At 39.0% G+C, this 20,812-nt stretch overlaps 2 protein-coding genes across 11 annotated transcripts in view; one reads left to right on the forward strand and one right to left on the reverse strand.

The window, feature by feature from the left end:
- Nucleotides 1-11,283, reverse strand: part of LOC105041414 (protein ALTERED SEED GERMINATION 2) — a 56,509-nt gene extending 45,226 nt beyond the window's left edge. For 2 of the 7 annotated variants that reach the window (XR_012139808.1, XR_012139809.1), the window contains exon 1: nucleotides 10,954-11,280. Coding sequence is in view for 3 of the 7 variants with exons in the window: in XM_010918384.3 (XP_010916686.1) it covers nucleotides 10,954-11,025 (72 nt within the window). In the remaining 4 variants the exon portion in view is untranslated. Of the gene's footprint in view, nucleotides 1-9,577; nucleotides 9,614-10,953 lie in introns of those variants that run through there. The other 5 variants (XR_012139810.1, XR_012139811.1, XM_010918384.3 and 2 more) reach the window with 4 other exon arrangements.
- A 4,558-nt stretch (nucleotides 11,284-15,841) lies between these two features.
- LOC105041413 (root phototropism protein 3) lies at nucleotides 15,842-19,733 on the forward strand. 4 transcript variants are annotated; one of them, XM_010918383.4, is made up of 5 exons: nucleotides 15,842-15,957; nucleotides 16,531-16,673; nucleotides 16,792-16,861; nucleotides 16,969-18,216; nucleotides 18,907-19,733. In XM_010918383.4, the coding sequence occupies exons 2-5, from the start codon at nucleotides 16,555-16,557 to the stop codon at nucleotides 19,459-19,461; spliced, it is 1,992 nt and encodes a 663-aa protein (XP_010916685.1). In that variant the 5' UTR covers nucleotides 15,842-15,957; nucleotides 16,531-16,554; the 3' UTR covers nucleotides 19,462-19,733. The 4 variants fall into 4 exon arrangements, with proteins under 4 accessions (XP_010916685.1, XP_019704631.1, XP_019704630.1 ...); XM_019849072.3 differs by having other exon boundaries at nucleotides 15,855-16,257; XM_010918382.4 differs by having other exon boundaries at nucleotides 15,873-15,974.
- The last annotated feature ends 1,079 nt before the right edge of the window (nucleotides 19,734-20,812 follow it).

Below are 20,812 nucleotides of genomic sequence, written 5' to 3' on the forward strand. Positions count from 1 at the left end.
AATTGGTAGAAGCCCAGTTCTTTTGGCCAAGTTTGAAAAGAGATGTCGCCCGAATTGTTGCCCAATGTAGAACATGTGCCGTGGCCAAGCAAAGAAAACAAAACATCGGCCTATATACACCCTTACTTATACCAGACTGTCCTTGGCAAGATGTTGGTATGGATTTTGTTTTGAGATTACCTAGAACAGATAGGAAGTATGATTCTATTCTAGTGGTTGTAGATAAATTTTCAAAAATGGCCCATTTCTTGCTCTGTTGCCAAATATCTGATGCGTCGAAAGTTGTAAGGATATACTTTGATAAGATTGTTAGACTACATGGATTGTCTAAAACCATTGTTTCTGATATGGATGTTAGATTTATGAGCTACTTTTGAAAAACCCTATGGCACCTTTTTAGGCACAAAACTAAAGTTTTCTTCTGCCTATCATCCGCAAACTGACGGTCAGACCGAAGTGGTTAATAGGAGTCTTGAAAATCTTTTGCGTTGCTTGATTAGGGAACATATGGGTAACTGAGATCTTTTGCTGTCCCGAGCCGAATTTGCATATAATAGCTCTGTTAATAGGTCCATTGGCATGAGTTCTTTTGAAGTAGTTCATGGATATCAACCTAGAAAACCAATAGACCTCATCCCACTACCCATGCATGCTAGAATTTTCGAATCTGCAGAGTCATTTGCACAGCATATCAAGAGTCTGCATAAAGAGATCAGTAAAAAAATTAGTATGAGCCAAGGTTTGCCATACCGTGCCGAACCAGCTGGTACACCCCATCTCGTACCGGACCGACGAAGAACCGGCACATTCGGCCGGTAAAATCGGTACACCGACGGTATCGACGAATAAAGAACGGAAAGTGAGAAAGAGAGAGAGAGGGGAGGGAAGAGAGGGAGGTGGGAGCCGCCGGAGGCCGACGGTGGCCGGCTGCGGCCGTCGGAGGGCTTTCGAGCCCCGTATCGCCCGATAGGGCTTTCAAAAGAGCAAAAAAGAGAGAGAGCGCGCTCGGAGGGGGGTGGAAAACCTACTGGACAGACGGTGCCTCCGTTGCGAGGCTCCCGATGGCCGGCGAACCAACGCCGACGGCCTGAGGGCGGTCGAGCAGGCGGAGCCGCAGAGCTCCGTTGCGAGGCTCCCGATGGCCGGCGAACCGACGCCAACGGCTTGAGGGCGGTCGAGCAGGCGGAGCCACGGAGCTTCTTCTTTTTCGAAACAGACGTCGTCTGTTTCGATTTTACTTTTTTTTTGTTTTAAACTTATGAAGTCGGCAACTGGGTTGCCGACTTAAGAATTATTTTTAAAAAAAATAAAAATCATGAAGCCGGCAAATCGTTTGCCGACTTCACTTAAAACCACGTTTTTAAAAAAATTTGCGAAACAGGAGCATCGCGATGCCCCTATTTCATGCCTGCGGCACCGCGCGTGTGGACAGCGCCCTCCGACGGCCACGGCGGCCAGTCGGAGGCCGTCCGACGGCCTCGTTGGCTCCTTTCCCTCTCTCTTTTTTTTGTCTTCCTCTTTCTCTCTCTCTATTTCTCTCAATTTCTCACTTTCTTCTTCCGATTCGGATAGTCGGTTCGGTACAGTATGAAACCATACCAAATCATACCGTCGATCGGTCGAAACGGCCGGCGGTACCGATTCAGCAAACCTTGGTATGAACAATAAAGTTTATAAACAGAATGCAAATTTTCATCGACGTGTCCAAGAGTTTGCAAAAGGAGACTATGTGATGGTTCGATTGAGGCCTGAACGGTTCCACCCGAAATCGTGAAGAAGTTACATGCCCGAGGAGCAGGTCCGTTTAAGATCATAAAGAAAATCGGATCAAATGCGTATGTTGTGGACCACCTTCTGATTTTGAAATTAGCTCTACTTTTAACATTACAGATCTTGCCACCTATAAAGAACCAACTCGGATACCTAGTGAGCCATTTGAGCCTGAACCAACCTTTGAGAGCGAACCTATCCCTGAGTGTCCACCAGCCAAAATGTCAGCAAAACACGATCAGATTGAGAGAATTTTGGATGAGCAGATCCTCTCCACCCGGAGTTGAGGCTATCAGCGGTATCTGATCAAATGGTGAGGTCGATCGGAGTCTGAAGATACCTGGATCACTCGAGAAGAGCTGCAATGCATTGATCCCGATCTACTTGAGCGTCACCAGAGCGGAATCGACCCACACTCGACAGGGTCGAGTTTCTCCCACCTTGGAAGAATTGGTGCGGACACCAGAGCCATCAAAAATCGGCAACATGATTTAAATTCGATTTGGATCGAAGAAGCCTCATTAAATTGATTCTACTTCAGTTATTTATTTTCAGTCAATAAATTTTTAATGCATTTAGCTTTAGGTCCATAGGGCCATACTTGGATTTGTCCACGTCACCTTTGGAGCCACAACTCTCCACATGCCAAGAGAAGAAATATGCATGCCAGCATGTGCCGTGCTCATGCCAAGTTGTTCAAGCATCAAGCACTCACATGAAGTTTCATTTCTTCCCTAGAATTCCTTAAAAGTTCTTGGCTACTTACTTATTTTGTTGAAGGTTGATTTTTTTTCCATGGCAGATTATTTTATCACATATAATGCTTTACTTTTTTGTGGAGGATTGATTTCTTCTTTGTAAAAGATAAGAGATTCCTAAAGAAACAGGACCCTTAGAGTCCTATATAAATCCTTGTATCTTCCATGAAGAGGACAATGAATAATTTTACAAACTTCACAAATACTTGTGTCAATCGCTCCGAGAGGGAGAGAGTGTGAGACCCAAAATCGCCCCACAAGGGGAGGGTGTGAAGCCCACTTTCTATCATACTCCTTCTACTTAAGATCCAGTGTTCCTGCGACTCTGATTCGACTCCACCATCTACCCACGCAAGCCTATCCCACCAAGAGAAGATCTGTCTCTTTCAGAATTTTCATCTATCGTGCTGAGAGGAGTGATTTTTTATTCTATAGATCATATGCTGTCAAGGACCTTCGTTCCTTATCAGTTGATCTTTGATTTTTTTTTTAATCCGATGTTGGTAAAGACCTAGTTCTTTATCGATGGATCTGTTTGGTTAAAAGATTAAGGATCCTAATCAGAATAGTTTCTTAACTACCATGATCCGCATTCTTATCATCTTCTTGGATTTTTCTTATGGATTTAATGTTTTATTTTCTCTCATTCATTCATTTTTTTTTTTGCATTTACTCATGAGCATGTTTAATTTCTGCTATCTGTTTATGAAATTCTCTATTGCTAGTTGTTTACTGTTCTCTCGAATGGCATTCATCTGTATCATTTAGATTGATCTCGCTTTAGTCTCATATCAATCAATCACGCCTCCTGAGCAGAGTATAGGCAACTATACTGTCTGTCTTGAGAATAATGAGCCCCTGACTGGACGTGATTTGTTGTTGATGAACAGAAGAGGGCTTGATCATTAGAATTGATTTTCTTTTTCTCTCTTCTTTAGGATTGTCCCGCATCACATGTATCCACATGTCCAGACACAGGTATACACATGTCTAGACACAGGTCTATACATGTGTACCCATGTGTATACATGTGTACACGTCTCTATACATGTGTGTACACGTATAGATACGTGTGTGTACACATATGTATAGATACGTGTATACACATATATATACATACGTATACAAAGATATACATGTATATACATGTATACGTAGATATATCTGTATACACACACATATGTATACATACGTATACATAGATATACATGTATATGTAGATATATCTGTGTGTATACACGTGTCTATATACGTGTGTGTGTCTACATATACAGATATATATGTGTATGTATATATCTGTCTATACAGACATATATATATCTGTCTATTATATATATATATATATATATATATATATATATATATATATCTGTGTGTGTGTGCGCGCGCGCGCGTGTGTACAGATATATATGTATATATAGATATACATACATACATATATATCTGTGTGTACACACACACGCACACACAAACACACACACACACAGATATATGTGTATACAGATATATCTATGTGTACACACACACAAACACACACACATATATATATACATATATATCTGTATGTATATATACATGTGTCTATATACGTGTATACAGCTGTCTATATACGTGTATATATCTGTATATATATATGTATATACATATATATCTGTATGTATATATACACATGTCTATATACGTGTATACAGCTGTCTATATACGTGTATATATCTGTATATATATATATACTGATGTATATGTGTATATATATATATACACACACGTGTATATATATGTGTATATATTTGTCTATATATATATCTCTGTATGTATATACATATATGTATATACATATATATCTGTATGTATATAGATATATATATATACATACATATATGTACATACATATATGTACATACATATGTATGTACATATATGTAGATACATCTGTATACATGTACATATATATATAAAGATATATATGTATGTACATGTACATATATGTACATCTATCTATATATGTACATATATATATAGATACATACATGTACATCTATATATATATGTGTATATATATATATATATATGTGTGTGTATATATATATATATATACACGTGTACATGTACATATACGTACATCTATCTATATATGTACATGTACATATGTACATATGTAGATAGATGTACCTATATGTACATGTACATATATGTGTATATATATATATATATATATATATATATATATATATATATATATGCATGCATGCATGCATGTATAAGCATGGGTGTGGGTGTGAATGTGGGTGTGTGAGTGTTTTGGTGTCTCTACGTGCCCACACCCATGTGCATCAGCACATGTTATGTACCTATATGCTTCCAGACGTGTTATGTAAGCATATAATTATATATGTATATGTAAAAAGGGCATCCCAACGCACAAGGCCCCAACTATTTGGGATCAATTTTATGAATCTTCATGGTGTAGTTCCGGTCTAAATTAAATTAAGTTAATTTTCAAATTTTATCAAGTCTCAAGGAGTACGTTCACTGGTTAAGTATTTTTATTTTATTGAAAATTTCTTACTAATTTTCAGAGATTTTTTCTAGGAGGTTTTCGAGTCCTATCATGTGTAGAATTATGATATAAAGTCCTACTTTATGTCTAGGTTAGCTTAGGAAAGTTTAAATCTTTGGGATTGTATTTTGGAAAGTTTTTGATAGTTTTTTTATGTGAGACTCCGTGAAGTGATGAATTTACTACCTTCTTCCGTTTAGGAAAGTGAATAAATTCGATATAATGTAGTTTTTGGTTGAATATGAGTTCTATTTCGAGTCAAAAAAGTTGCAGTCTTGGTTCCATTGTAGGTAAGTCAGGAGTCCTTCTCCAATTAGGAAACATTGTTTCTAGGGTTGTTTGAGTATCTATGAATGCACGTTGGAGTGATGAGTTACGTATGACTTGTGGATATTACTGAATGAAGTCACTCCTTTGTAGAGATTTTACTCTACCATTATATGTCTTCTTTATATTCTTCTCCTCCTCTATTTAAACCCTTGTTCTTCTTCTTTTCTTTCCTTCTACTTTCCCATAGTTTTAGCTGTGGAAAAGGAAGAACACTCAGATGTGATCAGATCTGAAATTTGTTTTTGCTCATATCTATATTATTTACTGCCCGAGCTCCAAGGGGTTGCATCACTTCATTTGGCAATCAATGAAGGGTTAACCTTATGGTTACCACAAATAACTCCATTTTTACAACTTCAATTCAAGGTCTCAATCTTTCAACAAAAGATCTAAGTAACTTTCTTTACATGAGACTACTCAGACATTCAGTTTTGCATCACTTTGCCCTTAATTAGGGCAGCTCCCTCAACTTCTATAATATACTCATTCCTCACTCCGTCCTTTCTGGTTTGACCACACATTCATCTCAATATTCACAATTATGCTACATTCACGTTGCTCTGTCCAACATTATTCATTTCCCAACAACTGAAGTCATACAACACCTTAGACCTTATTATCATTCTATAAAATTTATTCAATAAGTGTTGAGGTTTGCCTCAATCACTTAAAACACCCAAAAGCACCACCATACTCCATCCATTTATTGACGATTCTATTCAAAATGTGTTGGGTGGATGTCTGGCCAGGAGACCACCTCCCAAGATCCTTTCAGTACCACGCGATGCAGCAGGAAGAAAGAAGAAACAAAACAAAAGGAAAAACAATCAAAATACGTGGATCAGCCATAAAAGGGCTCGCCTCCACGGGGCATGCAAACTTCACTATGAAAAGAAAATTTTACAAGAGGAGACCTCACCCTCAACCCTTGTACACCCAATTCTCTCTCACATGAAGTTCCCCTCACAAAAGCTCTCTCTCTCTTGGAGACCCCCTGAACCCCTGAAGAGCCTGGCGACCGCTGTCCAGGAGCCTCCTGCTCCTTCTCTCACAGCGCCTCACGCCTCTCTCTCTCCTCTCGGTTCGTACGGCGGCGAGAAAACAACCACCTCTCTTCTGTTCGTTCTCAGGGCCTTTTAAAGGCTTAAACATAGGTTAAAACACGATTAGAGAAGGATTAGGAATCCTAAACAAAGCCAAAAACTCCCTGGACCGTCGGATCAAGACCGGGAATCACCTGGGCCCTCCGATCGCGCTCCGGTCCACGGAATAGTGCCGTGGACCGCGAGAAACGCGTGGGAAACGCCCACGCGGTCCACAGACCGCGCCGTGGACCACCCGGTCCACGGTGGACCGGGGCAAGGGGCCAGCAGGCCGCTGGGTCGCGCGTCCCGCGCGGGCCTGGGCCTGGGACGCGCGTCCCGCGCGTCGCCGCCTGCGGCCGCGCCGCTGCCGCCCGCCGCCGGTCGCCAGCGGTCCTCCGCCGCCTCGATTCTCGTGCCGACTTCAAAAGCTCGTATCTCCTCCATCCGAGCTCCGATTCAGGTGATCTTGGTCTCGTTGGACTCCGTTTTTCGCCGCGAACCTCACTGTGGGCTCAATATGGACTGAATCTCGAGGCGTCAAATCCTAACAAAATGTCTACATTTTTCTCTCCATTCCTCAGCATAATTGTCCTCAATAATGAAATCAAGCACTCTATGGTATCTCCGGTAAACCAATCTTGAGACGTCATTTTCATTTCCCTTTCTGCAAAAACTGCATTCTACATATTGTGTTTTTGTTGGGCTGATTTCCAAGTCCTCAGCCACTAAGATATTCCTCCGTAAAACCGATTTAGCATGTAACCTTGTTATCCTCTCATCAATCAACATTGTGTCAACTGCAACTAGCACACACTATGATACATCCTTCTACACATAAATATCTAGTTTCTCTATGATAAGCGCAACAAGATAAGGTTTAGTGTTGATCCTTGGTGTGAGACCACTATGGTTGGAAATAAACTTGTCAGGCCATAATTACGAATGTTCATTAAAGCTCCAACATACATGTCCACAATATCTACATACAGATTGTCTAAATATCAATGTACTAGTTAAATAAATGTATGTATGTATGTTCATTAGAGCTCCAACATACATGTCCACAATATCAACATACAAATTGTCTAAATATCAATGTCTAAATGTAATCTTTACCATCCCCCCTCATCCCTATTATTTTGGGATCAAATCTAGTAGTCAAATTTTGCCTCGATTTGGTACTACTTGCAGCCCACATTAAACATTGTTTTGCCCTAGATGTCCTGTCAACTGCTACATCTCAATGCATTTTGGAGAATGCAATGCAATGTTGATGAAGAGATTCTTGAGAACTTTGCTTCTTAATATGCAGGTTCATGATAGATTTTAGAATTTATTGACTAAGCAAAAGCATGAATTAAACTGCTATAAACATGGCAATGCCTTATCAACACGTGTCACTGGTACAACAACCATGCCAATGCATGGCGGCGTGTCAAGAACCAACACAGCGTGGTACAAACTGTGCCAGTGCCAAGTGAGCATGCCACTATTACATGATACCTCAATACATGGTCTTAAGAATACTTGTTTTACCATATGCCTTATGCAGCCTTCATAAATCATTTTCCATTAGTGAAACTATTAAAAATTAAACCTGTTTGATAAAAAATTTTTGCCAAAAGTGGAACTTCTGATGACATGATATCGAGCAAGTTGGATTGTTAAAAGGTAATAAGACTTGAGAGACGAGATTTTCATCCATCAAGTTAAAGAAGGAGAGAAGCATAATTCCTTCTTCACAAAAATGCCAATGGATTAACATCAAACCAATTACATCATGATTGTTCGGAGATGAAGAATGGAAGGGCCCAAGGCTCACGAACTCGATACCAGAATCCGTGCCAGTTGCCAACCGGTACCGTACCGTACCATACCAGACTGTACTGTACCATACCGATAATTAAAAAATCAAAAAAAAATTCCACCCACCGGTATTAAAAAAAATCGGACCGAACCGGCTCCGAACCATACCAAATCGGACCGAACCGTACCGAATCGGACCAAACCACCCGATATCGGATGGTTCGGGCTAATAACATACCGAACCAACCAGTTCAGTTCGGTTCCGCCCATATTCCGAAAATCTGGCCTGATTCGAGCTGGCTCCCCACCGGTACGATTTTGGTACGGGGTGTACCGACCGGTTCGGACCGATACAAAATACCATGTAAGGGCCATAAGTTTCTTGAAGAGCTGTCAAGTAGCAGAAATAATTTCATCTAAAAGAAGAATTAGAGACAAATATGAACAATATAAGGTCTCAAAATATTGAGTCTTGGAGACTGGAAAAGAAGTTTCGAGGGAATGATTTTAAGGCTTTGTAGATAAAATGACTAAGAAGTGAGGTTTAAATCTTGCTTGTTTGATTTGATTGAATTTACATGCAATATTACAGACACATAATGAGAATTCTTAATAATGTAAATGCCTTGGTGAGATGAACTAAGGTAAATTTCAAGTTTCATCACTCTTGTCCTTAAAATGCAGGCATAAAAAAACATGAAATATTATTGACCAATTACTCTTTGAATTGGGTTTATATGATTGATACAATGGCCTTGAATTGTTTGGTTTAAACTCATAATTTGCCTTTGAGGGATAACAACAAGTCCTATAAACAAAAGGATTTCCCATTGTAATTTAAATGAAACAATTCATCTCTAAAAAGGAACAACATACTCCTATATGTAATTTTATTTTGTAAAAAGCTACCCTCACTAGTTTTAATTTAAGAACAAAGGCCCATAAACAAAATAATCTTTCATCACAACCCAAAAGGGATAACCTATTGACAAAATATTCTCCATTATATTCCATATGTGTTCCCTTAAAAGTGCCCCTTAAGTTCATTTATGAATTCAACGCTCGTTGAAGATTATAACTTACAAAAAAGGGGTTAAGAAAATTTCAGCAGAATTAAGGTGTCCCCACTAGCCAAACTAAAAGGGTTGTTGTACAAGATATCTTGGAAAGGCGAACAGATAAAAGTGGGCAGCCCTTCTGTAATGACTTTAAGGTCAAAGAATGGTTAGACATTAATTTGACAACCAATAGACAGGAAACAGTTAACCAACCTGATTGCATAAGTTTGGCATGCCTTCTGTTATTGAGGCTCACCATCTATAAACAATTGTCAGCTCCTAAGATGCTATTTGGTCATAGAAATGTCACATGTGAGAAACAGATTTATTTAGCATAAAAATATCATATGTACAGGAGCACATAGTTTCTTTGGTTTGATAATTAAAAGTCACATCAATGCACCGCATCATAGTCAACACAACAACCATATATATCCAACATGACAATAAATCCATAATTGATAATTGCATTTATTATATGCATCTACATGTTTGGTGAATAAACATTATACCAGCCAATTCAAATTACAATAACATTAGAAAAACGATCTATATAAGTAAGGCCAGGCTTGATAGCCTATCACATACCAAATGAAAAACAAATCTATTAGGTCCTATTTGGCACCGTTTCTTTTCTTGTTGTTGTTTCTCGACAAAATAGTGAAAGTCCATGTGGAGAATGACACGAAGACAGCATTTTGCACCAAACTTCCACCATTCCTTCTACAATCTTGCTGGTTTTCAAAAGCAATATATCCTAGCTTCCAACACCTCTGTATGTTTTTCAAAAGCAATTTGAAAACCCAAAATGGTTCACCATACATGGGTCCAGTCCAGTTTGTTTTTCTTCTTGGGCTTTTGCAAACAAAAACAGAAAATGAAAGCAGTACTAAACAGGCCCCTAGGTAACTGTATGTCGCTTCTACTTGAGAACTTCTCCTTCCTTCCGTGAAACACTTCCAAACCCACAACAGCACAACCCCTTCCACTCTAAAGTCATCGTATTCCCATGCGAATATTCTCAACCATACAATAATCTAAATAGAGATCAAAGACTCTATGTACAAGAACATCCACAAAAGCGTCGGCTTTAAAACACCATAAAGAACCCCTCCGACTGTATGATATCTCAGTCTCAACCGTACAACCAGTCAGATTTTAAATCTTCAATGGGGACAAACATTTGTAAACCTCTAAACACCGAACCTAGAAAGAGTAATCACATGCCAAGAACTGAAAAATACAAGCTTCGTACATTCTCCTGACTCAGACGCATGTCTGACATTCAAAGAACCATCGAAAAAGACCAAATTTTCTCATCACTCCGCTCATCAGACATCAGAAAACCAAGCAATCTAGAACTAAAGGTCGCGCATTACCAAAAAGAACTGGAATTCAACAAATTCAAGAAGCAAGGGAGCCATCAGCTGGCACCATCAAATAACAACAAAATCCAAGAAAGAAGAAAAGAAAACACAAAACAAGAACACGAACAAGAATGAAAAGCCCTCAAGAAACAAAAAGAACAGAAGAATTCTTGGATGCTGCAGAGTGGAATGAGGGGAGGTTGGGAGAAGGGAGGGGAATACCGGGCGGGAGTCGATCCGACGACTCTCCACAAGGTTCGCGACGTTGTCGTCGGGGAAGCGCCAAAACTCCATCGGCGCGGCGAAGCGAGGACCGTGAGGGGAAAGGAGAAGGATCACTAACCCTAGTCCTTCCTCCCTCTCTCTTCCAAAAAAAAAGAGAGAGGGGGGCTTCTTCTCTCGCTTTCTTTCTATAAATAAATCTTTTAGTTTTAGGTCGGTTTGGGCGCAATGAGAAGAAGAGAAGATAAGAGAAGAGAAGCTGAAAAGGGGGCAGGGCCCGATGCCCGTGAGCCAACGCCACCCTGGCTCGTCTCCGTTTCAAGTCTGTCATCACCGCCTCCGGGTTCACCCTTCCGGTAGGTACGATGGAGCCCAGCCAAGCGGATCGGATAGAAGGCCGATAGAAGGAACTCTTTCCAACGGCAAGTGGCACCTGGCATGTATTAATGTGGGCCCCGCCATTTGTTGGTTGCGCTTCGATATGTTGGTATTCGGACCGGATTTTTTTTTTTTTTTTTTTATAAGAATTAGGACCGGATTCAGAGCTTGCTGAGCAGGAACGGCATGATCACTTTTGTCCATATCAAGTACTGCATAATTTTGTCTTATATAAAAGACATGCCATTAAAGAAAGGAATGTCCCATCTTATATAAGATAAAATCCCTCATTCACAATCGATGTAAAATTAAAGATATTATTTTTTAATAATATTATTTATAAAAAAAATGGATAACGATAAAATAAATTAAAAATAATGTTTTCAGTATAGCTGTTTGCTTGGTAATTCTTTTGGGTAGTATACTTTTTTTTTTCAGAAAAAAATTAAAAATGAAGAATTTATCGGAGAAATATTATTTTATTAAAAAAATTATGCAAATATCAAACAATCTATATTACCGTCCACTGTAGTACTAAATAATTTATTATCGCGGCCATTATGCTTTTCGTCGAGCATGAAAGGGTGAAGACTCCTGTTACAACATTATGGTGGCCGTTACTCTAAGCATGCTTGGAAAAGGGTAGAATGTTCTTGAGACCTTGCCCATGTCCAACGCCACTTTTATCAAGGACCTGCTATCGCAATTTGGAGTCGTCAAACATTTCCCTATGTGCTTAATTTATACAGTGAAAGGGTGCAAGTGCATTGCTTTTCTTTCGTACTTGCCTCGAGCCAATCCATTTCTGGAGAGAGAGACCTGTTTTAATAAAGAATTGAGAGCGCATTTTGAAGTAGATGGTTAGAGCAGTTAATTTAGATTAAATTCATGTTCGATCCATCCCATCGTATAAATAAAATAGATTAAATTTATATTTTAATAATTTATTTAAAAATAGATCAAATAATTTATTTCATTTAAATTGATCGATCGAAACGGACCGAGGTTCATCTATTTTATTTTATAAAAAAAATATTATCAAATCTAATTAAAATATAAATTTTTATTTAATTATTTATTTATTTTATTTAGTAAAAAATTATCAACCCTTCAAAAAATATAGAGAAAATGCGTAGAAGAGAACGAAAGATTAATAATTTTTTTTTGAAATAAAAAATTTTGATGGATTGAATCATTTAATTCGTAATCCATGATGAATTGGATTGGATTGAAATTTTTTTAATCCATCGATTAAATGGAACAGTTCGCTCCATCTCATTTAGAGATGGATCAGAATAGATCAGGATGGATCGATTTATTTTGATAGTTTTAAAAATAATTTATTTTTTTCAATTTAATTCACGGCACGGACGATTTCTCGATGCCGTTCCCAGTTCCCATGCAGTTTCGAAGCGATGGACGAGGTCGGCATTCTAGATTCGCGCGCAAAGCGAGAGGCGGGGCATGATTGAGGTCAATTATTTTACTAGGCTTGGGAGGAGCGGCATCTACGTCGTTGAAGCTTCGGGAAGAGAGGTTGCGGTGCTTTTTGGCACTCCGGTACTCTTTCTCCAATGTTGTCTGAACCAGTGAAAATAATGGAGCATCAGATTCGCGAATGTCAACATCGCGCACTCTTGGTGGATTTTTAAATGTTTTATATCTGCCGTTTATTTTGGGTTGGCTTCCCCGTCCTGATGTATTTTTTGATATGAACCCGCCCTTATACTTAACCATTTAATTAGGTATGACATCCGCCGGGACTATTATCCATATCCATCTCATATTTATGATTAAATAATATCTCTCTATATATATTTAAATAAATCAAATTTTTTATTTTGAGAAAAAAATTTAAAAAGAATTATATATTTATAAGAGTTTGGGAAGAATTTTACTATTACTTGAAACTATTCTGGGCCTGCTCCAAGTTGGATAAAATCCATCCTAAGATAAGATTGGGAGGGTGTTTGGTTCACAATCGAAATCAAAATGGGAATGAAAATTAGAATGGCTTATAATTGAAATCGAAATGATCAAATCTTCCGAAATATTTGGTTCGCAATCGAAATTAAAATCGAAATCGAAATAAAAAATTCAATCCACGGAGAAAAATAGGAATTGAGTTCTATATAAATTGAGCCATTCTCATTCCATCCCAAAATCGGAATCAAAATCGGAATGAAACTCCTTCCAACCAAATGGTTGGAATAAGAATCACCAATTCCGATTCTGATTCCAAACTTTCATTCTTCCCAACCAAATATCCCCTGGATGTCTGATGGAGTAGAGTAGATTATCATATTTTCATTTAATTATTTATCATCTATCATATTCTTATGATGGGCTGAGGCTAGAATGTTGGGTTTATGGGCCATTTGTGAGTGAATAAGCCTATCTTCTATCAGAAGCTTAGCCGATGGGCACAAACAGTGAGGAATATTTCCTAATGAAGGTGATCGACAATGCCACCAACTCCTTTATCAAAAAAATTAATTGATAATCTAGATAGATACTTTGTTTAGGATAATTATTTGCAAAACAAATGGTTAAGATTTCCCCAATTAACATAAATTAGTAATGACATGACCTGGTAGACCTCATTTCAATATAGAATTTTCATATAAAATCCTTGAGAAAATATAAATATAGAATAGATTTTTTTTATTTGACTTATGAAATCTACCATTAGTTTCTTTATGTACAAAGATTACAAAAAGGGGTGTCATTATCCTTCAAGTTTTAACCAAAAAAAAAGAAAACCCTGACCTCGCAGAATTGTCTCCAATAGTGATCCTGGTAGATCACACAATTTGATGGGGAGTCAAAGCACTAGTGGAAGCAAAACAAATGTTCTCTCACTTATTCATTTGAATATAAGTTGGGGAAGCCTGACCTGTAAATAAAACACAACAACATGTAATATTAACCGCACCGTTCCCTAATTAATATTTGGTCCTTTCGCTTATTTGAATGATGAGGCCCACCATGAACTGTGCGGTCAAATTATGCCACAAGTCTTTGTTACACGTGTGTCATTCTGTTCCATCTGAATTGGATGAACGTTGTCGCATACCGATCGAATGGAAGTAACATATGCCACGAATCCGACACATTGACAACCAAGTCGACATCCATAACTACCATCTTAAATTCCCAAGCATTCAAGTGATTAGGTGTTGTCGACTCCAAAATCTAAAGGTGCATATATTCCGTTACAGAATCCAACCCCTATAACGGTGGGGCTGGAACATGGTTTCCCGATAGAAACATGTCACCTTCCCTTTGGGACAAAATCTATCAAAGATTTCTTTTTAATGACAAGACATATGAATTCATGATAAGTACTTGAAAACCTTGGTGATTGGGTCGGGAATTAGCTAGAATGTACAAAATTCGAGAACAGAGGAAATGATTTGATTGTTCACTATGGACTTCTCGAGAAAGAACATCCTACAAGCACATAATTTGTGAATCATACGATATCTGAAACCTAAAAGCTTAGATTGGGCTTTGCAAATTCTATTATACCGTTCATTCTACACTTGCTTGAATACCTGACACCATGTGTAAATGAAAGGCCTTTGTTGTGGCATCTTCAGATCTGATTCTTGTTTCCAATTCTCCTGTTGCAGTTGTTGCATTGTGCTTGATTAACTGAAGGTGCTGTTTCCTTATAATTTATTCATAATATTATCATCTTGGCTGAACTGCTTAAGATTGCAATAAAATCTATTTCCCAAACCAGGATCTGAAGAAACCAAGGAATGCCACTCATAGAATCGAGTGGTTTTATAGCCTGAGATGTCTGCAAGGTCTCATAGCCAATGACATGCATAAATCTCCAAGCAAAACTCATGAGAATATAATGAGGTTTCACTTCATGCACAAGGTGGTTTTATGCACATAAAACAATATAGATTCGGTAAATATAAACCAACTCATAAACAAGCACCGTGACAGGAGTAAACGGGCAGTATTATGGGCCCTCAACGACATGATATGATCAACATCCAGTTGAAACAAACAATGGAGCATGCCTTCATCTCTTGAGTTAGACAGCAGCTTGCGTTGGAATCAAATTCATGTTCACAAGACTGTGATACTGTTGTAATCTCATCCAGCAACCCATTTATTATGGTCAAGTTTGGAGAACAAATAAGTGCTACTGGCAGGGGTAGATCCATTTTGCAGAAAACAACAAAAATCTTCTGCAGAAAACTGCAGCTTTCAGCTGATGAAAAGAAGACAAAAAGAGAATGACAGCCGAAAAAGAAAAAGAAAAAAAAGAGATGATAAAACATAAATTCAGAAGAGAGAGGGAGTAGAGGTCTAGAGGGAGCCATCATCCATTTATTTTGGGGAACAATGGAGAACAGATGAGTCGTACTCGTGGGGTAGATTTTGGAAGCAATAGAAAATGGCCTTCCTGAAAACAAACTTAAAAAAAAAAAAAAAAAAAAGGCTCCAGAAAGCTATGGCTTTCTTATCATGGACACCAAACAGATCCCTCAGTAAAAGCTAAAATGGTTAAATATACATTCCGTGAGTAGGAGAGGAACAATAAGGAGCCCATGATGCAGCATGTAGAATTCTGAAAGATATCAATTGCGACAGAGTTCAGAGGTCTCCGAACACCACATGTGACTTGTTTTCTTTGATCACTCTCCCCACCATCTCGCCTCAGAGAGCCATACTTACATTTTATTCGTCTTTCTTCTTGTACTCACCTAACTTCTGGAGTTTGGCTTCCATGACTAAATTTCTAGTGATTTACTAAAGATTCAGCTTATCTTTTTTTGAAAAGTTGGTTTCAGCCAAGAAATTTGTTGCTAAGTCTGATCTTTAATCTCCACTTCAAGTTCATTGATTTTTTATCCTTCTGGGAAAAGAAACTGAAACCTTTTCAGGATTTGGGGGCTGACGGTATTCCAATTTTCACTTAGATATTGTTCCTTCCCTTCAAAAATATTAACCATATGATCTTTTTGCAAATATGCCAATTATTAGGCCTCCTCCTTAGTTCTATAACAATGGAGGCAGTCTATTTTCTAGATTTTAGTACATTAATCCTTTGCCTTTTTATCTAGTTCTTGAGACGCGGAACACATTCGCCTCTCTGTTCTTAATCTCTTTGATCTTGTTCATAATTCCAATATTTATTTTAATTCCAACCATATTGATATTTCCTTGACACAGCTTCTACTCTTTCATCCGTTTAACATGTGGGAGACCAAGAGCAACTCCCAAAGTGGCAGGAGAGAGTACTACAATTACTCCTTCAATCTGGATGAGCATGATGGCCTCAATGATAATGGATTTATATGCAGAGACAACTCTTGGTATTTCTTCCTTGCTGTATTCCACAAGCATAATAGTCTCTTTGGAAGATCCTATTAGTTATATTGTTACAACACTTCGAAACTAGAACCAATTATTTGAGTTGTGCATTGTCAATAGGTATGTCCCCAACAATGTCCCAAGTGATCTGCTTGTCAAAGTGGGAAGTCATAGTTTCCATTTACACAAGGTATGTTATTATGTTGCACTACCTAAAGTTCTCATTGTGCCTCTTTGTGCTGTTTTGAACTTTTCTAATTTGTAATTATACTCAAAATCTCTTGTTCCCTCTTCAAGTGTCCTCTGAGCTCAAGAAGTGGAAAGATGAACCGAATTGTTAACGAATCACCCCAAGACTTGGAACCAAACTTCATAAATTTGGATGATCTCCCTGGTGGCCCGGAGGCATTTGAATTGGCAGCCAGGTTCTGCTATGGCATAGCAGTTGACCTGACTGCTTTGAACATCGCCGGCCTACGCTGCGCAGCTGAGTACTTGGAGATGACAGAGGACTTGGAAGAGGGAAATCTAATATTCAAAACGGAAGCTTTCCTCAGCTATGTGGTCTTGTCCTCCTGGAGGGACTCAATTGTAGTCCTGAAGAGCTGTGAGGACCTGTCCCCATGGGCTGAGAACCTCCAGATTGTGCGGCGCTGCAGCGAGTCGATTGCCTGGAAGGCCTGTTCAACTGCAAAGGGAACCAAGTTGGCATACACCGGAATGTCCCCAAAGACCGGTAGCCCGAAATGGAACAGTAAGTCTAAAGAAGGAAGCTCAAGCAAACACCAGCAAGTACCACCAGATTGGTGGTTCGAAGATGTATCGACACTCAGAATTGATCACTTTGTAAGAGTTGTTACTGCCATCAAAGTGAAAGGGATGAGGTTTGAACTGATCGGCGCAACAATTATACACTATGCCTTAAAATGGCTCCCTGGTCTAGTGAGTGAAGCCACACATAGTTATGACAACACTTGGAACCAAGGGGGAAGGAACATGATTGTAGTAAGTAATTCTAGCAAGGAGGAGTTATCAGGCACACAGGTCCGAAAGCGGCGTACGGTTGTCGAGAGCCTGATCACCATAATTCCACATATCAAGGACTGCGTCCCATGTAGCTTCCTCCTCCAACTCCTAAGATTGGCCAACATGCTAAGGGTGGCGCATGCATTGATCATGGATCTGGAGAAGCGCATTGGAATGCAATTGGAGCAGGCCAGTCTGGCAGATCTTCTGATCCCTTCTTACGGTAAGTGTGAGACATTTTATGATGTTGAATTAGTTCAAAGACTGGTGGAACATTTCATGGTTCAGGAGCAGACGGAACCTTCAAGCCCAGAAAGGGAGTCATTATCTGATAAACATAGACAAAGTGGACCCAGTGCTGAGGCGAGAGTAGCTTGGCTCTTGGATGGATATCTCAGCGAGGTGTCGAGGGACCAAAATCTACCACCCACAAAATTTCAAGACCTAGCAGAAGCATTGCCAGAACCAGCAAGAAGCAGTCACGATGGATTATATCGAGCAATTGATTCTTATCTTAAGGTAAGCACAAAAGGTCTTGTGTCCTTTCCTCTCCAGATTCAGATTCAACCGTCTTTAAACTTAGTATATTTTGAAATCTTGGAGAAAATAAGGAGACCTATCTTGCTTCATTGAAAGGATAAAATATTGCATCCGCAACAAAATTTTGTGCATTTACCAAAACTAAACTAGAGGCCTTATGCTACTTTGCAGCTTCAATCAACAAGGAAAAATCTGAAATTTTCAAGAGTTTAGATATATTTTAAGCTAACTAATCTTACTTTGAATCATACATTAATCCCAATATCCTGATTATAACTTATGGTTAGAGGTCAAAGACTATCATAATAACCCTGGTAGCTCGCCTGGACTATTTAAAGAAAATGATTTAGTTGCATTTCAACAATGTAAAGCTATCATAAAACCCAAATTTACTGAACATCTTGTGCATGAAATTGAGGCTAAATTTGATTATTTTAACCAAATTTTGGAGAAAAGCAATCCACTTTTGAGGCATCATCGAGCCATTGCAATCGAAAGAAGTTTCCTGAAAAGAAACTAGTGGCTGAAAACAAGATATATATCATAAAATCTATCACAAGCATCTAAAAAAACTAGTTAAGTATCGCTCATTGACCCCAGACAAAACTTCCCATACCTGTTTTCCATGTATCTCCTTCCATACCTTTATATCTTCCCAATTTCCACCAGGCACATCCAAGACTCTCCGAGCATGAACGCAAGCGGCTCTGCCGACTGATGGACTGCCGGAAGCTCTCAGTTGATGCCCGCATGCACGCTGCCCAGAATGACCGCCTCCCCCTTCGTTTCGTAGTCCAAATTCTCTTCTCTGAACAGGTCAAGATAAGCAATGCCATCACCAACTTTTCACTCGAAGGAGGAAGAGAGCCCATGCATTACAAGCCCATGATTCCCACTCGAAAGCAGCTACTGGAAGGGACTCCCCAGTGCTTCCAGGAGGGGTGGGCAGCAGCAACGAAAGACATTAGCACACTTGAATTTGAGCTGGAGGACATGAAGGCCAAGTACACAGAGCTCCAAAGGGATATGGATAGCCTGCAGAGTATGTTCGAGAAGATGACATCGTTGTCATCGAAAACTATAAAGCACCAGTCGTCAAGCTGGACTAGTAGGTGGAAAAAACTGAGCAAGCTGACAAGAATAACAGGCATGGAGGACAATGAGATGGAGGCTCCAGTGGAAGCGAGAAAGGAAGCAAGGAGGAGGAGGTATTCAGTCTCCTGAGTTGGTAATCTGAGAATGGAAAAGAGAATACATTAGGTTGTTGGTGTAGAACCCGTGCTTGATATTTTTATGGGTGCCTGTTTTCTGTCCCTGAATGCTAATAACAACCACCACCAAATAAATAAGTAAATAAATAAATAATTTTTATAGAAACAACTGTGTAGGTCAATATGTTGGAACAGGTATTGTCAGGGCTCTTTTAATAGCCAGATGCAGGAGAGAGTATTGCCATTTGAGGCTACATAATAAATTTGTATCTTAGCTTGCATGAATTCTCTCTCTTCTTTTTCCTTTTTTCTTGAGCAAAAGGTGAAAGCTTGAAAGCATGCTGTTCTCTAAACCCTTGGTTTCCGAAGTGAGGCAAGCAGCAATGCATATTACTGGATTCTCTGATTCAGATTAAAGTTTACAGCATGACACTGAAACTTCAAACACAGCACCATAGAGATGGACCAAAATTGCTGATCTCAGATGAAACACTTGATCTTTCAAGGAAAACAAGGAACTCTTTTTGGGGGGAATAGTTTTCTAAGTGGCTTCAGAAGTTAATCAATTGGAAGACCAGCAAATATGTTTGGAATAGCAGACCTAGCAAGCATATGCCTCGTTTGACATCTTTTGGTTTTGCCTAGCATGCCTTCTGCTTAATCTTTAAGCAACAAAAACAATAACAGTAATAACTGTGATCAAGCCATCGAGGCCCGAAAAGAGTGGAAAATGGGGGCAATTGTCAAGATTTGGCTTAAGCTTTATTAATTTTAATCACAGCCTCACAGGAACCATATGCTTATTGCTAGGACTGTTAATTGCATGAATGCCATGGTATGGTTATTTTACAGATGTCATGTCATACGAACAGCAAATGTTGGATCCTTTTGTACTCGAAATATACGTAGTAGAGCTTACAAGAAAAGTTTACAGACCAGGAATATCTTGCAAGCCACTTTGGGGCCCTCGAGTCACAAAAATCGAGGAGAATCTCAAGGCAGCAGTACTAGACATCTGCCAAAGTTTGGATGAAGTGATATGAATACAGTCTACTGCTAGATTCATATGGTGGCTATTTAATTACTGGTTGTTTCAGTATAAGATCATCACAAACTTGATGCAGGACACCACCATCTGCATCGGTAAATCTCACTTGTTTTACTGTGTTAATCAGACTACAGGTCTCTTTATGAAGATAGGCCACAATAAACATACAAGGCTTTCACAACCATGTCATAGGTATTCTATAAATCCTTTTTTGCCAATTATTTCTCATAAAATCTAATTCTCATGTTAATTAAAGTATTTTCACATCTGCCTTCCCAGGATTCCTCATGAAGGATTGCACCGTGATGCTAGAATT

The sequence above is a fragment of the Elaeis guineensis genome, chromosome 3 (assembly GCF_000442705.2).
Source record: "Elaeis guineensis isolate ETL-2024a chromosome 3, EG11, whole genome shotgun sequence".
Lineage (NCBI taxonomy): Eukaryota > Viridiplantae > Streptophyta > Magnoliopsida > Arecales > Arecaceae > Elaeis > Elaeis guineensis.

Bases quoted from the DNA above. Each gene is read 5' to 3' on its own strand.
- LOC105041413 (XM_010918383.4), top strand. From the start codon at position 16,555: ATGTGGGAGACCAAGAGCAACTCCCAAAGTGGCAGGAGAGAGTACTAC. The intron at 16,674-16,791 runs GTATTTCTTCCT...CATTGTCAATAG, and splicing joins ATATGCAGAGACAACTCTTG to GTATGTCCCCAACAATGTCC. The intron at 18,217-18,906 runs GTAAGCACAAAA...AATTTCCACCAG, and splicing joins CAATTGATTCTTATCTTAAG to GCACATCCAAGACTCTCCGA.